The 24,155-nt window shown below is 47.6% G+C and overlaps 1 protein-coding gene across 1 annotated transcript; it reads right to left on the bottom strand.

The window, feature by feature from the left end:
• Positions 1-7,125: 7,125 nt before the first annotated feature.
• T265_05896 (hypothetical protein) lies at positions 7,126-22,968 on the bottom strand (the record flags this gene model as incomplete). Its single annotated transcript, XM_009171025.1, has 11 exons — positions 7,126-7,311; positions 7,923-8,249; positions 9,146-9,304; positions 9,484-9,900; positions 11,732-11,852; positions 14,244-14,334; positions 15,878-16,043; positions 18,223-18,472; positions 21,670-21,911; positions 22,006-22,308; positions 22,681-22,968. The coding sequence occupies 11 exons, from the start codon at positions 22,966-22,968 to the stop codon at positions 7,126-7,128; spliced, it is 2,550 nt and encodes an 849-aa protein (XP_009169289.1).
• Positions 22,969-24,155: the final 1,187 nt, after the last annotated feature.

Raw genomic sequence — 24,155 nt, forward strand, 5'->3', positions numbered from 1 at the left:
ACGTAGTGGGGCATAGCGAGAGGTCGGTTTGAGTAATGGTACACGTGTTTTAAAATACGACCTGCCAGTCGGGGCTGACTTTCGGTCACGATTGTTGGTTCGGTCAGATGGTTTGTTATCCTGTGCTCTGATTGGTAGCTGACCACGTGACCTGTGAGCCCAGATGGGTCAGTGGTTCGAGCGCGAATTCACTGACCGGAAGGTTCGTGGTTCGAACCGGTTCGACTTCTCCTGTCTAGGCTTGGGCAACCTGGCAGTATCCAAGCCCTCTTGCTTTCTTCGGGTGGCACGGCAGTTGGAAAGAGCAAGGATGCTACAGCTGAGCGATTCACTGGTTTGACCTGAAGGTTTGGCCTCTGGTCAGTGTTGGAATAACCTCTGTCCTTGACTACTTCGTGACCTTTGTCAATCTGACCCCAACTCAGCAACCAAGCCAACAACTATCTACACGAGCTAGCAACGTGTTCTCATTTTTAATACCGGCGAGTATGTCAAGGCCGTTGTTCCATTGCATGTTAATCTCTCCATACTGAACACGAGAGCAGAAAGCGCGAAAATGGATGGACAAGCGACTCACCACATGAACTTTACTAAGCTTGTCCAAAGTCAGTTGATCGTCGAAAACTGCAGATGCAGCGATCAGTTCCCGATGCAGCGGCATCCTAGAAGACCGAAGCTACAAACAAAATCAAATGGGATACGGTTAGGACAGTGACTGAACTCGAGCAAACTTGCAGTCCAGTACTTGTGCCTCCTTCGACTGGCATGGCAGCTGGTAACACAGCTAAGATGTGATCATCAGAACTCACCTTGTCTAACAACTCATCAAGTGCAGAAAGCCTTTGAACAGTAGCCACGGAGACACCTGGGGATTTCTTCAGTTTCTCAGTAGTTTGATGCAGACTGCGAATCAGCTCGTTGCGAGAGACACTGAGTCGCCAAACCAGCTGTTTTGAATCGTACTCACTTCGTTGTTTTTCGGTCCAAAAGGCCCGATTCAGAAAGACATAAGGGTAGGCGAAGCTGAAAAAAATAGAATGGCGCATTCGAACCACCGTCAAGTTTCAAAGCAGGGAGGGGAGTGGAGAAATGGATATATACGGCAACAATGCTGGACAAGGACGGCGGGTGAACGGGTAAACTGTGGTAAATAACTCAAAGTACATAATCTGGCATTGGTGTGGCGTCACGTGACACTCGATTCGTTTGTTTCTCATTGGTCAGGTTTCAACATCCCGATTGGGGACCTCCGAGTCTTGGCCAGCGGTCCCTTCTTCCGTTTATTTTGGATGGTGATCCTACACAAGAGTTTGCAACCGCTGGTATTCTCATCTTCCTAAATTGCAGTTTTCCACGCTTCGTTATTTTCAAAAAAAGAGCCATGGCGAACACGTGACATCCATAACCACTTACTAACGATTGTCAATCAGTCGTTTCACGGCTGTGTGCTTCGTGTTTGTAGACATACTTCAATCAATACCGTTTGTCGAGGCCTACATCCAACGATTGTGGTAATGAACTTCTGGTACGGACATAGGCGAGAGGTCCGAAGTAAAACAAAGCCGGATATAAGAGCATAATTGATGCTTGTGTTCAGTCCAAAGTAACATGTTTAGTTGGTTCAGCTGTAACACCCTTCCGGTGCCTAGCTGCCATGCTACCCGAAGGAAGCACGAGGGTTGAGATACTGCCAGGTTGCCCAAGCCTAGACAGGGGAAGTCGAGAGGCCGAGGTCGGATTCGAACCACGGACCTTCCGGTCAGTAAATTCTTACTCTAACCACTTGAGCCATCTCGCCCCACACGTTTAGTTGAAACCCCGTGAACGGACCCCTACGACGTGTATCACAAACAAGATCCCCGTTGGCAAACAAGAATTCGAAAAAACAAACAGGCGAAGTGAAAGCTAGCAATATCAATGTGTAGCAGACTGATAGACTTACAAGAAAGGAAGTAGAAAAACCGTACCCGGTAACGGAGCCAATAGAAGGACTGGGGATAAACGCAAAAGGTCTCGGGGGACCTGATGGGACAACGGAGAGCAAAAGAGTACCGGTGAAAGTGATAGGCTTTTTCTTGCGAATGGGGAAGCAAACCATGATGGTGTGTCTTGTATACCCTCTGCTCATGTCTTGATCTGATCGTTCAGATTAGTCCGCACACCAAAAATGCCTAGTGTTGGCAACGCAGAGAGTTGAGCTGTGGACTGAGCGAGAAGAGCACAGTACCACTGTTAACTTTCGAGCGCCAGACAGAAGAGAAGAACCTATTTGCACATTGTACCCAGTGTGTCTAACACTTCCAACTAGGGCTCTATTCTTGGTCGTATCGATCATTTGTCTACCTGTCAGGACAAATGTAAACGATACCGTAACTACTCGCAAGTGAGCAGAACAAAATTGTTCACGATAGACGTAACACACTACTCACAGGGTTGCTGAAAATTCTTTGACAGCAAACGATCGAGGTCGCCCTTCTTGGGGCGTAGTCCCCGGGTTTCCCTAAAATTTACGTCCTACTTGAACCCAAACTGCACGAAATTAGTGAACCACACTCACCAATTTGGTTTCTAAGGAAGAGTCAACTAAATCTCTCGTTCATGACGCTGTTTTTCAGCTGAATGCGCTGCACCGGGTCGCCTGATGTTTCACTTGGTACGATACGCTGCCTAGACGTGACAAATTACTTACAAGGAGGTTCAGCTGAGTCTCCCCTGAAAACCAAATTGGTATGCGAATGAGTGCAGCTCTCTAAAACAGTTCAATAGATTTCAGACGTCCATGGAGCTACTCAACAGTAGAGTCTTGACAAACGCAATAAAAAACAACCATTCGGGTATGATGCCTTCTCGGTGGACAACCATCATTCCATCTGAACAAAGCACGACGGTGGAGGTGCAGCGGTCACTCACTAGATTATGTGTCACTAACACTCAAACCATGTGACAATTTGTGACTCACTTGCAACTTCAGCCGAAAACATGTACACTACAATCACGTGAAAAATACTTGGAACCGATTGGGTAGTCAACGTTTTCCAAAAAGTTTGGTGACAATCGGCAGATTTCAACGTTTCACTTTTTTAAACAAAAGCTTCGTCAAACCAAGTGAATAGGTTCCGAGGTTGGCGGAGATTTAAGGCGGAAGGCAGCTAAGTCAAGATAAAACTCTGTTGAGTGTTGGCCGAGGGATTTTAGTGTGTTAGAGTGGTTGAACAAGTGTTGGGTCGAAGGGGAAACCTACACGTGTTTGGGTCCAGCCTAGGGTCTAGTACTTCTGGTTCGGTTCATTTGAGGGTCCCTGTTGAACTTAGTTTGAACCTTCTGTCAATCTGTGTGGGTGAGCTAGTGCAAAGGAAGTTGTGTAAGAGGGATCCTGTGCCCTTTGGTTGGTTGGGGTTTCCACCCCGTTTTTTCTAATGATCCTAAGTGGATTGACAACCACACCGTCACGTGTCAACTCGGCTTATCTAAGACCGCTTTCCATGCGCTCGCTAGCTCGACACCCTCGATTCTATTCCCGCTGTGATGCTTAGTACTTTGCACCGCCTCGGCTATCAGCCGATGTGGTGTGAATCGCAGTCCCTGTCTTAAAACTTCCACACTCTCCAGATCTGTATCCCGCGAGAGCAGTGTTCGTTCCAAGAGTGTCGTGTCTGCCAGTAACATCTTAGTTACCTCCAGAGCATCTGCTTTAGGGATATTTGTGTACACTGAGAGTGTCAAAACTCACGAGGACTTCGTCCATCTCCAAAGGGAGCCCTGCGATCTTTCTGGCAACGTCGTACGAATTCCTAATGAAGGTGCATGATTACCAGGGAATCGCACACCAGAATTTGTGAGCATAAAAGAAGAATAAACAAACCACCAACGAATGCGGAAGAATACCAGACATTGGTCAAAGACTCAGCGATGGCGGTACATGCCTTAGACGCGCCAGGCTCACGAACTTCAACCAGATCAGGTGAAGTGTTAGTAAAAGCATCAAACACGAAGGGACACCCTCTTTTCACACTACACACAATAAATAGGCGTACAACTCTGCCCAACTCACACACGCACACGCGCGCGCACAGTACAGGAAGTCAACCGAGCTCCACAAGTTTTCACGGCTAACTATACAGAATACGTGTGGCAGCTATACTGCCGAGAAGACACGTCCCGCGTCCAGACTTTTACGCGGGAACTCTGAAACGATAAGTCACCTTCTTGGCTTATTCTGTTTTTCGTATTTTCCTGGTAAAACAGACATTTGTTAGTACTTGTTACCCTGTGAAAATCAATCTCATTAGGTTACAACTAGAGCGAAAAAAAATCGAAAAAATCGAAATCGCTCAGCTGTAGCACCCTTCCGGTGCCTAACTGCCATGCTACCCGAAGGTTGCACGAGGGCTGGGACTCTGCCAGGTTGCCCCAGCCTAGACAGGGGAAGTCGAGAGGGAGAGGGCGGATTCGAACCACGAACCTTCCGATCAGTAATTTCGCGCTCTAACCACTTCGGCCGTCTCGCCCCCCCCCCTGCAACTAGGGCACAAGGAGGGGTATTGCGAAGTTCTCCAAGTCTAAACAGGAGCAGTCGAGATGCTGTGGTTGGACTGGCTGAACCATGGACCTCTCGGTCTGTAAGTTTGCATCTATCCCGAGCTTATTGGAAAAGTGAGCAAATCAAACAAGGCTAAAAGCTGAAATTAACCACAGAAACGAGGTGGGGAGGGGAGGTGGATAGGATTTATCACTGACCTGACGTAGAACGTAAAGCTCTCGCTGCGTCATCACAGGAAGGCATTGCAAGATTGACCGATTATCAAAGGATAACTTTGTCCACAGTCGTAAGAGGTCGTTAATATCCAACAGGGTCGAGTGAAGCCCTGGGGTGAAGGTGGGGGGGGGGTAAAAATGGAATGGACATGAAATTTTGGAATTTGGCATGCGGAGAAGACGAAAACGTGGATTCGACTCGTCAAATTGAGGCGACAAACCAAAGTTGACAAAGTATCCGGGTGTCCGATTGTTGTGTCTTGCGGGTGGTGTTGCACTTCCTATATTGGTCTTTATCGAGACAACTGCGACTGCATCCATGGGTTTCTAGAGAAATTTCCCAATTGTTCGCAGTTGATTGGACGAGAAGAGTCGAGCTGTAAATGCCCGGTCCTGATTGGCTGGAATACTGACCAATCATTGCACGACTTTGTTGGCTCCATCGCCGACTCGCAACACATGCATCCAATCGACGTAATTTTCAGTTATTTGGAGCGCCCCGCCTCCGGATATCCATGTTCGAACGCGCGAAAAATATATTTAAAAAAACGATGACTACTCATTGTAAATTTCGTGCAGGTGTAACAACTGCGAACTGAAGGGTACATTCGAAAAGAGTGTTTCGACGTGACAAACAAAATGACTGCCAAAAATGACTCCAAACTAAGATTACCAAAAATCCGCAAAGTATAATATTAAACAGAAACCGGGAACTTCACTGCAGATGAACAGTTCGTGGCTAAATAGTAACCAGCCATACATAATGAATACTCTTACAGCAGCTGATGACTGCTGAGCAGACATTCATAGCTGAGAACCCTTGACGGGGCACACAGGTTCGAGTCCTATGGGGTTGCGACCTCCGATTTAGCGGGAATCGATCGATAAGTAAGCTTGGCATGAGGATCGGTTGTGGCGTGTGACGTCACCGACTTGTAGCTCATTGGCCATTTGATTGTTACTTGCTTAATTGTTGGCCATCGATTAGTGTCTAACAATGTTGGCTGCTTCGCCCGACCTGATCAGGTTCACCGCCTTCTGCCTGATCACTCACGTTCACTGCATGCCTGGACAAAAACTTTTGACCGGTGAACAGTCGGTCATTCATAAGTATTTACAAGCTGGTTTAAGCGGAGCTTATTCTGAGCTGTTGTTATCAGGGATTGTAGACACGATGTGGGTCGGGAATCGAACCACGGAGCGACCGATAACTACATTAAGAGTTCCGTCGTTCGGCGGTCGGGTATGCAAGTAGGTATTCGTTTTCTGCACAACATGCCCACTTCCGAGTGATTAAATCGATACCTACATGCAGTCGATCATCAACTGTATTGTTTTCTATAGAGGAGAATGTCGGTAGCTCGTTGGCTTGTTAGCTGAGCTGGGCACTTTGGTTGCAAACGTTTCATCACCAATCGAGGTGACATCATCAGTGCGTATATCAACACACACGTAACACTACTGAACGCACAACCACTAACCCACCGCTACGCACAACCACGCACGGATGATGTCACCTCGATTGGTGATGAAACGTTTGCAACCAAAGTGCCCAGCTCAGCTAACAAGCCAACGAGCTACCGACATTCTCCTCTATAGAAAACAATACAGTTGATGATCGACTGCATGTAGGTATCGATTTAATCACTCGGAAGTGGGCATGTTGTGCAGAAAACGAATACCTACTTGCATACCCGACCGCCGAACGACGGAACTCTTAATGTAGTTATCGGTCGCTCCGTGGTTCGATTCCCGACCCACATCGTGTCTACAATCCCTGATAACAACAGCTCAGAATAAGCTCCGCTTAAACCGTACTGTATTACGCTTTACTTTACTTTACTAACAATACAGTGTTACAAGTCTGATTGCTGGTAAAAATTGCGAACATGTTCGAATTGCCCTTTTGAAAAAAAATAATCAAATTTCAAGTCCGAAATTGAACTTACCACTTTTAAAAGTGGTGTAATTCCGAAAACTGGACGGATGGTGATGGGCCCATTTGTTCTCCAGGCGAATGACCAACCTGTGATAAGATTCAATGGCCACCGTGATTAGCTTGGTCACTAGCTTTCTGGGCATTTTTGTGAAGAATGGATGTTTTCCTCCTGGAACAAAAAAAGCGGGTTGTTCAAACATAGTAGTATCCAAAATATATCAGACTAAGAAATCAGTCGTGTGGCCGACTTCGATGCAGCTAAAACCAACTGACGAAGATTGAGGATGGAAATTCACTCGCAATTTACAATCATCCGACTGGTTAGCGTTCTTGACATGAAAACTCATGCGTCCCGTAGTTCACTGAGGCAATCAATGAAGCCACCTAGGTGTTCGAAGGTTGACTTCGGCTTAGCAGAACACAATTTGTTACTAGTCATTCGACTGTAACACCTTTTCGTTGCCTAGCTGACATGCCACTCGAAGGAAGTACGAGGGTTGAGATACTGCCAGGTTGCTCAAGCCTAGACAGGAGAGGTCGAGAGGCGAAGGTTGGGTTCGAACCACAGACTTTCCGGTCAGTAAATTCGCGCCATCTCGTACCCCTTTTTGTGGTCCCTAGTTTAACGTTTTTGGACAATGGACATCGATATTCGTGACACTACATGAAGTGCTTGCATTTTGCAGTCCTCAGTGAATCACGTAAAACTGTACAGGCGATGGTCACCCGACCGGTGGAACGAGGAGAATGAACGGTGTGACGGTTCGCACCAACCCCACTCATTGAGCTATACGAGGGAGCGTGTGTAACACTCGTAGAGACTACCATACCAGACGGGACAGAGATCTGAGTAATCTAGTCACCTGAACTTCAAAAGGATCGAACCATGTGGCACCTCCTAAAATGTGGGCTGCTGTGACGATCTTACATCGAACGCGGCTGCCCGGTGTCAGGCTAATTGTCCTCCAGTCCAGGTCTGGACGCCCTGGTGGTATCCCAACCCATGGATTGCACACTCACAGGCAATTTTATGCCCCACCGGCTGTCGCAGGGGTTATCAACCACGTCACCTTGTTTGCTGCATACAACAGGACGCCTCCCTTTCCCCTATTTCACATACTCGTTTCCCTCTCCCTCCTTGCACAGTTGCCAGCCACAGCTCCGTACGTTCATTCCTAAGGAATGACAGATCCTACCTCTGTCTGTTGCCGTTGGCTGCCATATCTACGGTTAAATCGGCCACTATGACCATAGTCGCTTTCGATTGATGTGTCGTCTGAATGAAACGAAAATTCAAGATCCAAGTAGGGCTGGCATTCCCGTCGCTTTCCACCGCTTCTGACTGCACACCTCTGGTGACCCAGCAACCATCGCATGATAGGCGGCGGGATGGCTCATGGGTAAGAGCGCGAAGGTCCGTGGTTCGAACCCGACCACTACCTCTCAACTCCCCCTGTCTAGGCTTAGGCAACCTGGCAGTATCCCAGGCCTCGTACTTCCTTTGGGTGGCATGGCAGCCACGCGTCGAAAGCGTGCTACAGCTGAATGCCTTTTTCTACTGAATGTTAACCGCATTTCACGACGAGGGTCCGCATCCGTCTTAAAGTCGCTCATGCTAGGATTCCAGCTCGGGTCCGTTCAGACTGTCTGCGAGTAAAGCTCAAGCTAAGATAAGGAAAAACTTGCAGCGTACGACTAGAGTCTAGCAACAAAAGAATACAACCAGATCCATTGGTCGCTTGATACAATGACCCTGCGGGTCGCGCAAGCTGGAACACAGTTCCGCAAAGCCTACTTGGAGCAGTCTGACGAGGAATAGCAAGTCGCTGTACGGCTAGAATTCGTATTACGAGCGTACGCCTTACTCCCAGCGCTCCCGGTCAAAGACAGTTCCCTGCATCCCCTTGGGTCAAAGGTGGGGTACCTCACTCAACCCCGCTGGCAATTATCATCTTCCTCTGCAGCTCCCGGTTCAGCGAAGTTTTCCTTGCTCGTCCAACTGTCAATAACTCTACTGTTGTCCAGTATCAACACAATCAGTCACAATAAACCCCTAACAAATTGAAAGAGGATGTTACAGACTGCGGGTTCCAACGTCTCTGCTACATCAAACTCGGAATTAGCTTCCACTTCAATGTCTGAAAACGCGCATCAGACCTCACCTCTATCATGCACCCAAAACACACTATTCATAAGGTTACTGAAAACTTTTCACGTGTAAATGAGAGTAGTTGCCAACCTCCGGTAGAGCCCTCAAACCGCGATTGGGTCGCACGTTTCGTCAGCACAGGAAGGGCCTCCACAAATTACGGAAATCACTGTACTTATATCGTCCGCCAACAAGTTACGGGCTATTTTGATACGCACCTCCAACGCAAAGCTTCCAAGAACCCACATACAGTTCATTCAAGAAAGAAAGCGTTCAGCTGTAGCACCTCCTCGGTGCCTAACTGCCATGCCACTCAAAGAGAGTACGAGGGCTGGGATACTGCCAGGTTGCCCAAGCCTAGACAGGGAAAGTCGAGATTCAGAGGTCGGGTTCGAACCACGGACCTTCCGGTCAGCAAATTCGCGCTCTAACCACTTGGTCCATCTCGCCAAGAAGAGAAACTTGGTTTAGCCTATCACGGAAATCCCAAATTCGAAAAACAGAATGCGTCCAACAGAATGAAGCGTACATTTACACGTGAAATAACTGTACAATGTTGCGAGCCCACGTATCTGGTCTGTAAAGACTCTCCGGATACCACACCCTATCACCAACTGGTTTGATTTCACGAAGACCCCACCGATTGCATCTGTTCCCGTCTACGTAACTTGGAGACACGTTTTTGATGAGAACGACTCCGACGGTGAGCCTCAAAGTCGGCTAGTCGCACGAAAACCCTGTTATCACAGGCGGTGCAAATCAACGGGGAAGCCAGTTCTTCCTTCAGTAGTGGTTTGAAATCACACTGCTTGGGACAGTCGGACGAAGGGCAGTAGCCTAGCAGTGTTCGAAAACGTTCGAAATCCGATACAAATTGGTCTGTCCAATTGCCAACTTTGACCATGTGTTCGTAGAAAATACGGCATGCTGGAGCCAGGATGTGATGATCCCAGGAATCCGGGCTCGTGGAATGCAGAGTTGGCGTCGTGTCGAGGCGATACACCGGTATGCTTCCAAACTGTGGGCGTTTCAAGAAACGATTGACGATCCACTTTACCTGGTGGAGATGGAAATGAAGTGGGTCTGTAACCGAGGGAAACATAAAATGGCATAAACCGAGTTCAGAAACTAAACGGAACGAAAAAAACTTTTACGAGAAAGGCTAGTATTCAGCGGCTGCGTTGTGAGACGGTCTTGTTGTGAGGCTCACGGAAGGCTCATGGAAGCAAGCTGCACAAAGTCCTGTTTAAAAATTCAACAGATTTCACGTCATCATCGTGCCGTTTGTTCAGTGGGAACACTTACGATCACTCGGTCTGGATACCAGCTTTGATTGATTCCACTACAGACACGTGGGCAATATCCTAAACTTCAAGGCGCAACTAGCTATTGGATGGCAAAATCCGTACAGGCAAGTCGGTTACAGAACAAAAACCGTAGCCTTAAAGGAAACTACTCACAAGGTTGCTGAAAACTCTTCTACAGCCCACGACCGGTTTCGCCTCTCTTGGGGTTCATTACTTAGGCGCAGTATCGGGTTTCCTTCAACGTTATGTTCCACTTGATACCAAATCGCACGACATTAGGCTGACGGAAACTCGGGGACTGCGCGCCTACCTGATGAGCCTCAAGAAGGGCGAAACCGGTCGTGGGCGACCTTATGAGTAGTGCACTACGAATATACAGGAAGGGTTCAAACCAGATTGATGTGAATGTGAGTTCTACAGATCCCCGGAGCTACTCGGTGGATATTTAGATGACCTGGGGCCACGTGCCTCCGCGATAAGAGAGCGAATATACTGACCGGAAGTTTCGTGTTTCGAACCCGACCTCCCCTGTCTAGGCTTGGGCATCCTAGCAGTATCCCAGCCCTCGTGCTTCCTTCTGGTGGCATGGTAGTTATAGCTGAACGACCTCGATCCTTTCCTCAACTGATGGAAGCCTTGAAATTGGGCGCTGCCTCGTCCCGTTTGCTTCACCAAAACGCAACCTCAACGCCTCACCTGACTTACGAAAGGTTCCGTATGACCGTGGTAAACTCAGAAGGAACGGCAAAGAACAAACGCGAAGGTCACGGCAGTCACCGACTATCGAGCGGACCAAAGTTATCTCTTAGTTCAATTGATTCCTGTCTCCAGACAACCTTGGATTGAAACGAACTTATCCGAGGTGGGAAAGTTTGTAACGACATTTGAACTTGTGCGATCAGGCGCATGAAACTGTAAGAGTAGTGAACAATATAATGTGAAGGAGGGAAAATGCATGATTGCAAAAAATTAAGACAGCCTCGTGGAGACAAGTTCAGGCATGAATGAAAACCGGGAGGGAATCGCTTTATAAAGGATAAAACCCCTCGTAGACTGACTAAGGTAGATGAAACAAGTTTGGGGCATAGTACCAAATGTAATTGCGTAAACAGCGTCTCGTCATACCTGCCTGCGAGCATACTGTCTGGTGGCCAGTTTGACTTGGTCGATGGCTTCCGCGAGCAGCTTCTGTCCTCCAGGTGTATCTCGATCACCCGAGTTTGGTGGAAGTGCCAAATAGTCCGCGAATTCCTTGAAGCCTATGCTCTGCAGGATTCCACGACGAGTGAAAGGATCCTGGGTGGACGAGTATGTCTCGTTGAAGAGGCGATCAAGTTTGTGACTCCGATCTGTCGGTGAAAGTCGAAATCAAGAGCAAATAAGTCATCAGAATAGCACCAAATTGGAGATAAACTTTTCAGCTGGATAATACACCCTCCGGAATTCGTAATGCCACAACGCCAGTCTCAAAAAGCGAGAAGCCTAGGCAAACGCAGCCAGAGTTCTACTTGCGGTAACATTACTAGGTGGGGTATTGCATTCACGAAGGATTAGAGACTACCGCTGAAGCAGCTGTCGCACCCTTTCTGTACCTAGCTGCCGTGCCACCAGAAGGAGGCACGAGGGCTGGGATACTGCCAGGTTGTCAAAGCTTAGACAGGGGAAGTCGAGATGCGGCAGAGGTCGGGTTCGAACCACGGACCTTCCGGTCAGTGAATTCGAGCTCTAACCATTTCGGCCATCTCGCCCCAAGAATGGTAAAACCATAAACAAATCCAAGCTCCCCATTCTGGAGTTTCGAAGCCGTATAAAGGGGTGGAAAATCTTAGAAAATCTTGTATTCTAGAGGTTCAGGATGCACTGTGAAGCAAGGCACCACTATCAATAAACCATCTAGATTAGTTCGCACAGACAATTTGAAGAGCGAGTCACTCCATCTGTGTTCCCAAACCCAACTTGTTAGTCTCGATGACCATCAACCAACTCGCGCCGGTGACACAAGCGATCCCCTGGAATGGCATGGAAACCGTCACACCACGGTAGGTCCCGGTCATTTTGTGACGAATTAGTGGGATTAAACATCGGTGCAGTGGTTCTTTCAAAACCCAAAGCCGTTCTGAATGTACAAGCAGAACAATACTTTTTTCCAGTATACTTGAATAACATCCCCTTCTCCCATATTATCTGATGGATGGACTTCAACTAATATGCACATGAAAGAGTAAACAGTCGTCCTGTGCACTGGTACGATGTAAGGTGGGAAGACAAAACAGTTTGAATGTCAAACTTGAAGGAACACGCTACTCAAACCCTTCGACAGCCCACGACTGCTTTTGACCTTCTTAGGGTTCACGAGTCTCCCAGCTTCCTTTCCTTCAGTGAAAGGAAGAAGGCCTTCGCTGCGGAGTGTCTTATTAGAAACTGCCAACTGACCGGTTACAGACTATTGGACAGGGAAGCGAAACTCTCATTTGTATCTTATTTACAAAAACTGGACATCCATCTTCTCCTGAACGCGTCTTCTTGAACTTTCCTGGATATTCATTGACTCCAATCATTTATTGCTCAAATCCAAGCAAATGTTACAAAGCGACTCCACAAATTCCGCAAGATATCTTCCCTCTTCAAGAGACGTAAGGCGAAATTTCAAGAACAACACATACTACTCACATGCCTCCCCATAAGTAGTATCACCGTTACACTTGTATCCAAATTGTGCAAAATTCGCGAAACATATTCATTTGGTGAGAGGTGGAGCTGGCGTGCACTTCTTGGATAGAAAACCTGATTCTAGAAGGCGCACCTTCGCCTCGTGCTCTGACTCAATATCTCCCCCGATCTTTCCAAAATCCCTCGAGGGGGGCTTGAGTGACCTAGCCTGAGTTACTTGCTCCCTAATGAGGATGTCTGCAGAGACGATGCAAAAACCATTCAACATGCGAAAAAACACAATGAGTCATTCGGAGACAAGTGTAAACACAAAAATGCGAGGTAAGACGGATCCCGTACACCTGGAGATAGCATTTTGGGACAGACTGCGACCTTGAAAACTATGTCAAAACGTGACAACAAGAAAACGATGGAAACTATTCGAAGTTGCTGAAAACACAGCGCCTGCCTGATGAGGCGCTGTGTTGAGGAGTTTCAAGCAACGATATGAAGTCCCCCTCGACTACAGGACCAGCTGAGACCCAAGGCACTCTCTGTGTAGCACATTCAGTTGGGGCATACCGTAAACGAGAGATTCAGACTGAATTCAGGTGGGTCTTCAGGTTAAAACCAAGTTGGTGAGCAAATGAGTTATTGTTGAGGAGTAAAAAAGGAAGAGCACAAGTTTCCTCGCATGCTGGAACCTCCGTGGCGAGGAAAAACGAAACAGCACGCTGGTGGAAGCCTTGTACTACTTATATCTGATGTTATAGGCATAGTTGAATCCTGAATCAAATTTTGGAGCGTGGATGTGAACTTAAGGTTGTCTTATAAGGGAAATAAATTTGTGCTAGAAAACCTAAAAGCATTGTACAACTGTCTTATTCTCATTAAGGATCCCCAAAAGAGCTGATCTCTAGAAACCCGCGATCTCTTCTCGGCACAGAAATTAGCGAAATACACTCATTTGCTAAAAAAATTCGGTTTTTCGAGTGACGCATCTGGAACCCAGCCGAATTTCTCGTTTGTGATGTTTTCTACTCAACTGAATTGGCTGCACCTGGCCGCCTCATGTTTCAGTTGGTACGATATTCGAGATATCGCAGTGTATTTTCATGAATGAAACTACTCATAAGGTTGCTGAAAACTCTTCGGCAGCCCACAACCGGTTTCGCCCTTCTTGGGGCTCATCAGGTAGGCGCAGACCCCGAGTTTCCGTCAACATTATGATCTACTAGAGATTGGAGTCGCTGCGCGATTTTCACCACTGCAGACGAGAATAAGATGCGCCTTCGTACGTCGCGTTGAATGAGACAGTCGAGGGTGTTCAATCGATTACAGTTCTAGTCAGCCTTCTTTGCGAGCCTGCAGCTCTAGTTCTTGAGCAATCCGCACGAAAGTGAGGAGGAGATGGTTCAAGTGGTTAAAGCGCGAATTTACTGACCGGAAGGTGCGTGGCTCGAACCCGACCTCTGCCTGTCCACTTTCCCTGTCTAGGTTTGGGCAACCTGGTAGTATCCCAGCCCTCGTGCAACCTTAGGGTGGCATGGCAGCTAGGCACCGGAAGGGTGTTACGGATGAACGATTTCCATTTTTTTTCGATTTCGTACGAATGTGAGGCGTTGACAAATCTTAGGTTAGAGTACTTCCATCCTGTATATGGGTTGAATCTGGAAACTTGGAGAGAACATACAACCTGTTCTGTGGACCATGAACTAATCACAGCCAGCTCTCCTGCAATCGTAAAGTAAGGATGTTGACGTCTATCAAGAAAATACGGGTACTATAGACCAGTCTATCGAGACAGTGAATCCAAGCGCAGTTGGTTGGTTGGGTGATCTTCTAGAAGCCTGATCGTCAATGCGTTAATTCTAGGCTGAGTAACCAATCAAAACAACCGTAGGTAAGCTAGATCACCTGCTGCGAAAGTGAGCACTGCACAAAGGGGGCACATTTGAGAAGGTAGCTTATCTGTATTGTCCTGGTGGCTGGGATAGCTGGCCTCGATTCAGCGTCTACCTGACCCTTCTTACTGTCTTGTGCCTTAATGCATTTGATCGCCCGTGCATTGCCTTTTCAGAAAGAGTAAACTGCAGAAAGGTAGCCAGGCTGGTGAACAAAGGTGAAATGTGCTCAAGGTTAAGAGCTAAACCACCATGGTGGTGGCGATTCTGTTCGCACCTTTTTTACAAGTAATAACAATTACTAATGCACAAGCGAAAAACAGAGCTAGAGGACACTGAAATGAGCAACCAAAAGTAAGTTTTATAGGATGGCATTTATCAGATCAGTTCTATTACAGGTAACACCGGAAATCTGATAGCAACCTGCGACTAATCCCACGACGTGCACTTGATGAGTCCCACCCAAGGTTAGACGCGTAGATGAAGTTAACTGAGATGCCCTCGACGATGCATAGAAAGCTAGCAGTGGAAAATATTCCATATAACAACTGGGTCAATACGGTGTTGTCTACGGTCTTTGATTTAAAACAAAGGGTTTTTGGATAGACAGACTACACCATCACAACAAAAGACCACATCAGTTCCCAAACAGGCCTGGATCGAATCCATTTTCATGTGAATTCCACTGGGCTATAATCTGATGCTAGTGAAAAGAAGTGTGGTTGCCAGTGGAGCTCTCCGGGTCGTGACTATTTTTCAGTGTCTCGTATCGGTTACATTTGTGAAAGTTCGCCTGAACGAACAGTATGTACCACCGTTGTTAAAATAACGTTCACTCAACATGGAAAAATGTAGTGAAGTAGAGGAGAGGAAGCCTTATCTACGTATTCCGAACAAAAACTCGTGCGGAGTTAGATGATGGGTGTGAACCCTGGCACGCACGAACTGACAGTGCCCAGAAAGTCAAGCTTTTCGATGAGTAGTGATTTAGATGTGCCCTCAAAGAGAAACACGGATGGGGAAGTCCGATCACGATGTCTTAATACTTGAAGGATTTCTAACCGTGATCAAAAACGCCAATCCGTCGTTCCACATTGGGATAGCCTGATGACCAATCACCCAACTCTGAATCGCACTCAAAGAAAGAAAGAAATAAAGCGTTCAGCTGTAGCACCCTTCCGGTGCCTAGCTGCCATGCCACCCGAAGGAAGCACGAGGGCTGGGATACTGGCAGGTTGCCCAAGCCTAGACAGGGGAAGTCGAGAGGCACAGGTCGGGCCCGAAACACGGACTTTCCAGTTAGTAGATTCGCGCTCTAACCACTTGAACCATCTCGACATCTAACACTGACATTCGAGCGGTTCATCAANCGATCGTCAAACAGCAGCAGGGATTTTTGGTGTGAAGTCGGCCTACGGCTTTCTGAATAGGGACCAGGAATTGACCAGAACTAGGTTCAAACCTCGATCCGGGCCACCATTCCCGAAGCACTGCAATCCGTGAAGCCGAGTGAACCTCCCGGAGGAGACAGCCACCACAGAGCAAGGAGGTTATCCTCGGAAACTCTGAGCAGAGAATGTGTGCCAGGTACGCCTAGGATGAAGCCGTCGCAATGCACAACACACAAAATCAACAATGAAGCAAGGTGGGTACGATACTTGGGAACAGAACATACCCACAGGTGATTGGGTTTCGTTGTCACGCAAGTCAACTTCCCGAAAGTAACTTGTCAGGAACCTGTCCAACTCTGCAACAAGTCCACTGCGTACCATTTGATCTACGCGTGCATCCAAACGTTTATTCAACACCGTCGAATCACAATCGAGCCAGAGGAAGAGAGACTGATTCGGATAACGAGGTTGGTAAGATCGATTCGGAGGATAGTCATGGGGATTCTGCCCTGACGGCTGACCAAGGAAGTTGTTCACAGAATCAGATTGGTGTAGCAAGGCTTCACGTAAGGCCCTCCGTACTTTACGTCCATCTTTTGGGTGCAGTTTAGAAGCAACCTCCGAGTTCAGGGCTTGCAGCTGGGTGTAACACTCCGAAAGATCTGCGGGAATTTGGATACTATAATGGAATCAATAAAGATGAGCGGATATGAAAGTGTTGGTTGATGCCTAACACCACCGAATGCTAAATTCACTAAAAATGACCTAGAGCGTTCAGCTGTAGCACCCTTCCGGTGCCTAACTGCCATGCCACCCAAAGGTTGCACGACGGGCTGGGATATGCCGGGTTGCCCAAGCCTAGACGGGGGAAGTCGAGAGGGGGAAGTCGAAAGGCGGAAGTCGGGTTCGAACTATGGACCTTTCGGTCAGTAAATTCGCGCTCTGACCACTTGGGCCATCTCGCCCTCCCCCCAAGAAAAAATTACCTAGCCCTCCCTCAAGAAGCTTTTTTTTCGTGGGACAAGTTCACCACGTTCCGCGTATTCCGCAGCAAACAACATATACTACGGGGGCTGCGAAAACCCGGTGGTCCTCTTCCAAAAATAAACAAAGACTGATTTCATCGTCTTAAAGTTAATCAAACGCGCTACCCACCATCCAATTTGTAAGATTGGATTTGAACCTGAACAGCTTCCGACAGAATAGTATGCCGTTCGACTTTACCTTTGGCATTGGAGATACCATTGTTCATACCTGCGAAGTGGAATACTCCCAGATGGCTAAAATGGTTAGAGCGCGAATTTACTGACCGGAAGGTCCTTGGTTCGAACCCGACCTGTACCTCTTGATTTCCCCTGTCTACGCCTGGGCAACCCGACAGTATCCCAGCCCTCGTGTGGCATGGCAGCTAAGCACCGGAAGGGTGCCGCAGCTGAACGATTATTTTTTAAGGATACTACCAAATTACGAGGGCCAGAACTATGCCACGGCTGAACAATATAATCACTTCTATTGGTGGCCGGTCCACATAGCATTTGAAGGTCAAGCGGATAAAATTTGGACAACGGAACGTAACTGTGGATTGTGACTAGTCAGACGAACCAAGTCAAGGATGGGTACATGTTCAGATGGACAACTCGCAGAGTTCCGTCTCAGCTTTAAATGCAGTTGGGACAACGAGACAGTCAGTGAATAAGCGTACAGATAATGAATCCCACATTTCTGGCGGCCTTCCGAAACTGACTGGTGCCATTTAAACTGCTACACCGAACTTTGTGGTTCATGATATTAAAAGTAGTAATAGTGTTGTATCTTTTCACCTTCCCTGACGCTACTGGGTTATAGTCAGAAGACAAGAAAGCGACCAGGAGGAACTGTGTATTAAGGCAATTACAACTCTCTCTCTATATATGATTCATTCATGACCGTATTTGATGATCGATCTGGTCTCAACCAACCAGTGTATCCCCTGCACGCCCACACCGGTTCTCGGGCGGTTGTTCTTTTGTCTCGGTTGATCTTAGATGGCCGTCTGTGCGTTTGTGTACGGGGTGCCTTGACCATGGAGTGGGCGTGTACTTTCTGTGTCCCTTTTTGACCTTTCTCCGGAACATCGTTCAGCGGTAACATTCTTCTGGTGCCTAGCTGCCATGCTACCCGAAGGAAGCACGAGGGCTGGGATACCGCCAGGTTGCCCAAGCCTAGACAGGGGAAGTCCAGAGGCAGAGGTAGGATTCGAACCACGGATCTTCCGGTCAGTAAATTCGCGCTCTAACCACCTGAGCCAGCTCGCCCTCCCCCCGTCTAGGTTTGAGTGACCTGACGGTATCTCAGCTGTCGTACTTGCTTCGGGTGACATGTCAGCTAGGGTGTTACAGCTGAACGATTACTACTACTATTATCATCACTATCTAATACGGCTGCACATTAGCCTACTGAGCGGCGGAACAATCATGTGAAACAGGGCCGTGCAATTACGCCCACACGTCTGAAGCACGTCCGATTTCACCATGTGCCGAACATGATGAACATCATGAAGCAGTCCAGATGCAGAAGTTTGGTTGACGACGAGGCAAGGGTGGGTGCCAACTCCCCCGGAAGTGATCGAACAAGGACGTTCACAAGTTACCTATTCTGCGTAAGGCTGGAACCCATTCAGCACCATCTCGTACGGGACATCGTCTCTTTCTGCCAATGAACACCGTAGGCGCGGAATCCAACGCAAAACCCGGAGAACATGATGAAGAACATCATGAACATCATGAAGCAGTCCAGATGCAGAAGTTTGGTTGGAACCACAGACCTTCCAGTCAGTAAGTTTGCGCCTTCATTACTGAGCTATCTCGAGTTCATTTTTGATCGGAACTCCCTAGCTGCCCTATAAGGAGGAAAAGCAGATGTGCGCTCCATTTCGGTTTTTCATTAAGAAATGGCTTCACATGAGAGATGAATCCCGAGTTTAAAGCTCCAAAATATCCATGGAACGATTTTTAGACGAGCCAGTGAGGAGACACTTAGGCAGCAAGGGGCAGTGACTAACATCGGGACAGCCAGGTCACGTCGCATAAGCGTCCCTGATGCCTAAGTGACCGAGAGATGGCCAGAACAAATCACTTGTGAACAGATATTGGGGCTCATCAATCCATTAGTGATTGATTGTTGTATAAAAATTGTCTGGTCGTTTTCGATTGACTTCCTGATTTTAAATGACTCTTTGGTGTGACCACGTGACCTCTCTTGAACAAAGCGACCTGACGTCGCACTGTCGTTGTCTTTTTAGCGATTCACTGGTAGACGGCCTCGGTGATATCCACAGATTCGCAGTGAACCTTGGAACCGGACAACATACGGAGTGTGAATAGGGTATTTCCATAAGCCTTAAAAGCCAGGAAAAGACGTTATGTGGGCGAGATTCATGACAGACCGAGACGCGTCGGTGGATGTGCCAGGTCTGTCAGCCAGCTCGAAGTGACCAGTGACATTATCAGTGCGCAGTGATGATGTCTCCTCGTATGGTGACGAAACGTTTGCAAGCTCGGTGAACAGGTCAACAGCCATCTGATCAACAACCAGTAAACTCACCCGAGCTACCAATAGTTCAACACATTAGCTATGTCTACCACAAATTGTACCTAGCTTAAAATTACGGGAAAGTTCAGAGGTTAAAATAAAAGCTGTAGAAAACGTAGTCCTTGATCTAATTCAGTCTTGATTTCCTGATTGCTACTATCAAGGCCTGGGTCAACTGGCAGGTGTGTTGATTGCTTCGAGCTGCACGACAACATTGCAGAACCAAGACTTTTTATTTCTTGTTCGAAGATGGCTCAGTGGCTAATTCGTGAAATTACTGACCGGAAGTCCGCAGTTCAAACTTAACCCTGGTATACCGATTGCTCCTGTCTTGGTTTGGGCAACCTGTTAGTGTCTGAGCCCTCAGGCTTTCTTCATGGGCTCTATTGGACCATACAACAATGGAAATTTAATCGTTTGTTCGCACATATGTTTACAGAGCTGAAGAATGGAGTTCCATTCAATGAATGGTATCAGTAACACTAACACGTGTCTTCCATCGACTCATACATAAAAAATAATAGTAGTAACAACAATATTCATTCAGTTGTAGCACCATTTCGGTGCCTATCTGCCATGCCACGGAAGGAGGCACAAGGGCTGAGATACTACCAGGTTTCCCAAGTACAGATAAGAGAAGTCTAGATGCAGAGATCGGGTTCGAAACATGGATCTTCGCGCCTTAACCACTAAGACATCTAACGCCCACCATAACAGTAGACTCATCAAAAAACATCAAAAAAGATATCAGGTGATTGTCTAGACACCACACATGAGGTTGTTGAAGACTCCTTGGCAGAAAAAAACAAGAACCAGAAAACCATTTACTTATAAAAGACCCACTACCCGGTGTTGCATCTCCTCATTGACCAATCTACAAAGGATTATTTTTTCATCTTGTTTCATTTGTAATTTTGGTTGAAACAGAACATGGGGTTGAAGGTAGCTTGGGGACTGCACCTCCCTGATGAGCCTCAAGAAGTGTGAAACTGGTCGTGGGCTGTTGGGGATGTCAGTATCTCCGAAAGACAGTTTATTTTTCGAAATGTTGCTTAATTAAAATTCAAAATTTTTGAAAAATAATTTGGCAACTCGAAAAATTAACCGTTCTTGGGGATACTGACAGCCCCAACAGCCCACGACCGGTTTCGCACTTCTTGAGGTTCATCAGGGAGGTGCAATCCCCAAGTTACCTTCAACCCCATGTTCTGTTTGAACCAAAATTACAAATGAGACAAGATGAAAAAATAATCCTTTGTAAATTGGTCAATGAGGAGACGCAACATCGGGTAGTAGGTGTTGTATAGGTAAATGGTTTTATTCTCTGTCTGTTATGGGACTGTGCTTGTTCCCATAAGAGGCGCAAAAAAATCGTAGCACCCCTTCGGTGCCTAATTGCCATGCCACTCAAAGAGAGTACGAGGGCTGGGATACTGCCAGGTTGCCCAAGCCTTGACAGAGGTAGTCGAGAGGCAGAGGTCAGGTTCGAACCACGGACATGCCGATCAGTAACCACTGAGCTATCCCGCCCCCATGAGATGCGCAAATGCTAAGAATACCCGCTATTTATTAGACGAGGCAAGGGTGGGTCCCAATTCCCCCGGAAGTGACCGAACAAAGACGTTCACAAGCTACCTATTCTGCGTAAGGCTGGAACCCATTTAGCCCCATCTCGTACGGGACATCGTCTCTTTCTGCTAATGAACACCGTAGGCGCGGAATCCAACGCAAAACCCGATATCGAATGCCTCACTTTCAAACCGTCTATTCATTCTATGATGTAACGAGAACTGTCACATACCTAGAAACGATCAAGGATCATGGACTTCAGCCTTCTAAACTTTACTGAGGCAGATTTATCGCCTGTCATAACTTGAAACATTAAACATAGTAACAGGACTAAAGTTACCGACAACAAATGATGACTTCGAAGAAAATACAGCCCTGAGAAAACGAGCCTGAATGTTTCGCACCGAATTGGGGAGACCAACCGCAACATCCTTACCTATCCAAGTCATCCGAATCGGGTTTGTCTGTTGATGTTAGGAAATCAGACCAAAGAATGGCTTCCATATAATAGTGTGTGCCACCAACCAGAAATGGGATTCGTTGGTTTTCAAGGCGTATCTTGTCAATTGTAGGGAGGCAAACGGCCTTGTATTTATGAACATCTGCGCAGTAAGCAAACGCAGGAGGGAAACAACCAATAAGGTGATGAGGCACACCAGCGGCTTCAGATTCGGAGACCTGATGTCAGGGAGGGGGGCAGAAGTGGGGTGTGTATGTGAGCAAAACCTACTTGCGAGACAAAGCCAGGAACAAGTGTTAGAGGAATTCTCACCTTGTTTGTGGCGATTGTTAGCCCCTCGTAAAGTTGTACGGCATCGGCATTTACTACCTCACCACGGAAAATCGAAGCCAGACTAATAGCGAGCTTGGATTTTCCAGTACCCGTAGGTCCACCGATGGCAATGACAGGTGGGGTAGGATTAAGAATGCATGTAGACAGATTCATGAGCGAACGAAGGAGTCCGCGACCCGAACCAGTAAGCTCAAGCACCATGAACAGCAATCCTGAGGAAGTGTAAGCGATCATCAAGGTTACATTTGAACCACTTGGTTCTCGATAAAAGTGGCTAGACGCCTGTATTGAAAGAAAGTGCAGAGACAATGTAGTGAACTAATCCTTAAGGGTGGGTACCTCTTCAAGAAGGACAAAATTGCTACTTAGTTCGTTATATTGAACATCTCCAGGAACCAAACACTATAACCGAGCACTTCTAACTACACATAGTAATAGTCTGTTTATTTGACTGACATCATCATCATCGACAGGATGACATCAGTGTTCAACACCGATGCTTCACTACCGTACAACCATGACTTATTTGAAAGCCTTATTGTAAAGAAAAGAATAAAGGTGGGTGGGGAAGGGACTTAGTGCTAGCTTACCACAATCATTTCGAGGTGCCTACACCTCCAGACATTCACTCAGGCAATCTGGATAGAAACTGACAACAAGAGCGCCATTGACATCGGTTGGCAGCCATATCTTGTAGTGTCTCCAACCAGGCACAGTGAGGAGCACGGGATCCCCATCCTGGAAGGCAAGTAGCACCACTGTAGTCACGAACCAACACTCTCTGGCCTTCACTGAATGCGAGCGCAGTTGCTCCATGATGCCGGTTGACCTGTTCCTCCATTCTGGTGTTGCGGTGACCAGCCTGCTTTGTTTGTGGCCGGATAGTGTCGTGCGGTGTTCGAAGCCACCTTCGGAGCAGTGCATCTGCTGGTGATACTCCATCAGGTGAGTTGGGGTTTGGCGTCGGTCGATATGCCAGCAGGAACCTTTGCAAAATCTCTTCCGTTGGTCCCTCCCCCTGGATTCTGAAGTGCCCGCTTGAGAGTGTCAACAAAGCGCTCCGCTTGGCTGTTCGACTGTGGATGAAACGGCGGCGAGCGTATATGCGTTATGGCATACTCCCGACAAAAGTGTGCGAACGCCGACGACGTAAACTGACTGCCGTTGTCAGATACAATAGTCTCTGGCGTCCCAAAACGACTGAACAATCGCCGGAGTTCCAGGACTGTGATGGCAGTTGTGGGGCTGTTCACCGGAAAAATTTCCGGCCATTTGCTGTACGCGTCGACCACTACCAAAAAGTGTTGGCCACCCACTAGACCTGCATAATCGATGTGAAGACGAGACCAGGGTTCGGTCGGTTGCGGCCACGAGCGTAGGTAGGTTTTCACCGGTGACTTGGATGCTTCAGCGCACCGCAGGCAAGATTTCGAGACTTGCTCGATCTGGGAGTCCATCAAAGGCCAGTAGACATAACTCCGAGCAAGGGCCTTCATCCTGTTTGTTCCCGGGTGCCCTTTATGGAACTGATTCAGGACGGCTGGTTGTAACTTCTTTGGGATGACCACACGTTCTGAAAACAACAGGCATCCATCGGCTAGTGATAATGCGTCACGCCGGTTGAAGTAAGGCCTTAGTTCGTCTTTTTGGCAGGTACGCGGCCACTGATTGCGATGGTACTTTATGACTTGCTGCAGCACAGGGTCTTGATCGGTAGCCTGGCGGACCATGTCGGCAGTCACTGGGAGGATGCGAACAGCTTCGGAAACTACGTGGTTAACCTCTGGTTCCAAGGCAATTGTTGCGATCACGGTATCTTCTGGTTCTGGCCTGCTTGAATCAATGAGTCGGGACAGTGCGTCGGCTTGTCCCAGGCTGGTAGTGGACTGGTATTTTATCTTGAAGTCGTACCCCAGAAGCAGAGTGGCCCATCGCTGGAGCCGGTTGGCAGTATATGCCGGAATTCCTTTCTTCGAGCCAAACACAGCAAGAAGTGGCTTGTGATCGGTCAGTAGGGTGAATTGACGGCCGTAAAGCATTTTATGAAACTTCTTAACGGCAAACACGATCGCCAAGGCTTCCTTTTCTATCTGACTGTAGTTGCGCTCGGCTGAAGTCAGGGATCTGGC

Source organism: Opisthorchis viverrini (assembly GCF_000715545.1).
Source record: "Opisthorchis viverrini unplaced genomic scaffold opera_v5_116, whole genome shotgun sequence".
Lineage (NCBI taxonomy): Eukaryota > Metazoa > Platyhelminthes > Trematoda > Opisthorchiida > Opisthorchiidae > Opisthorchis > Opisthorchis viverrini.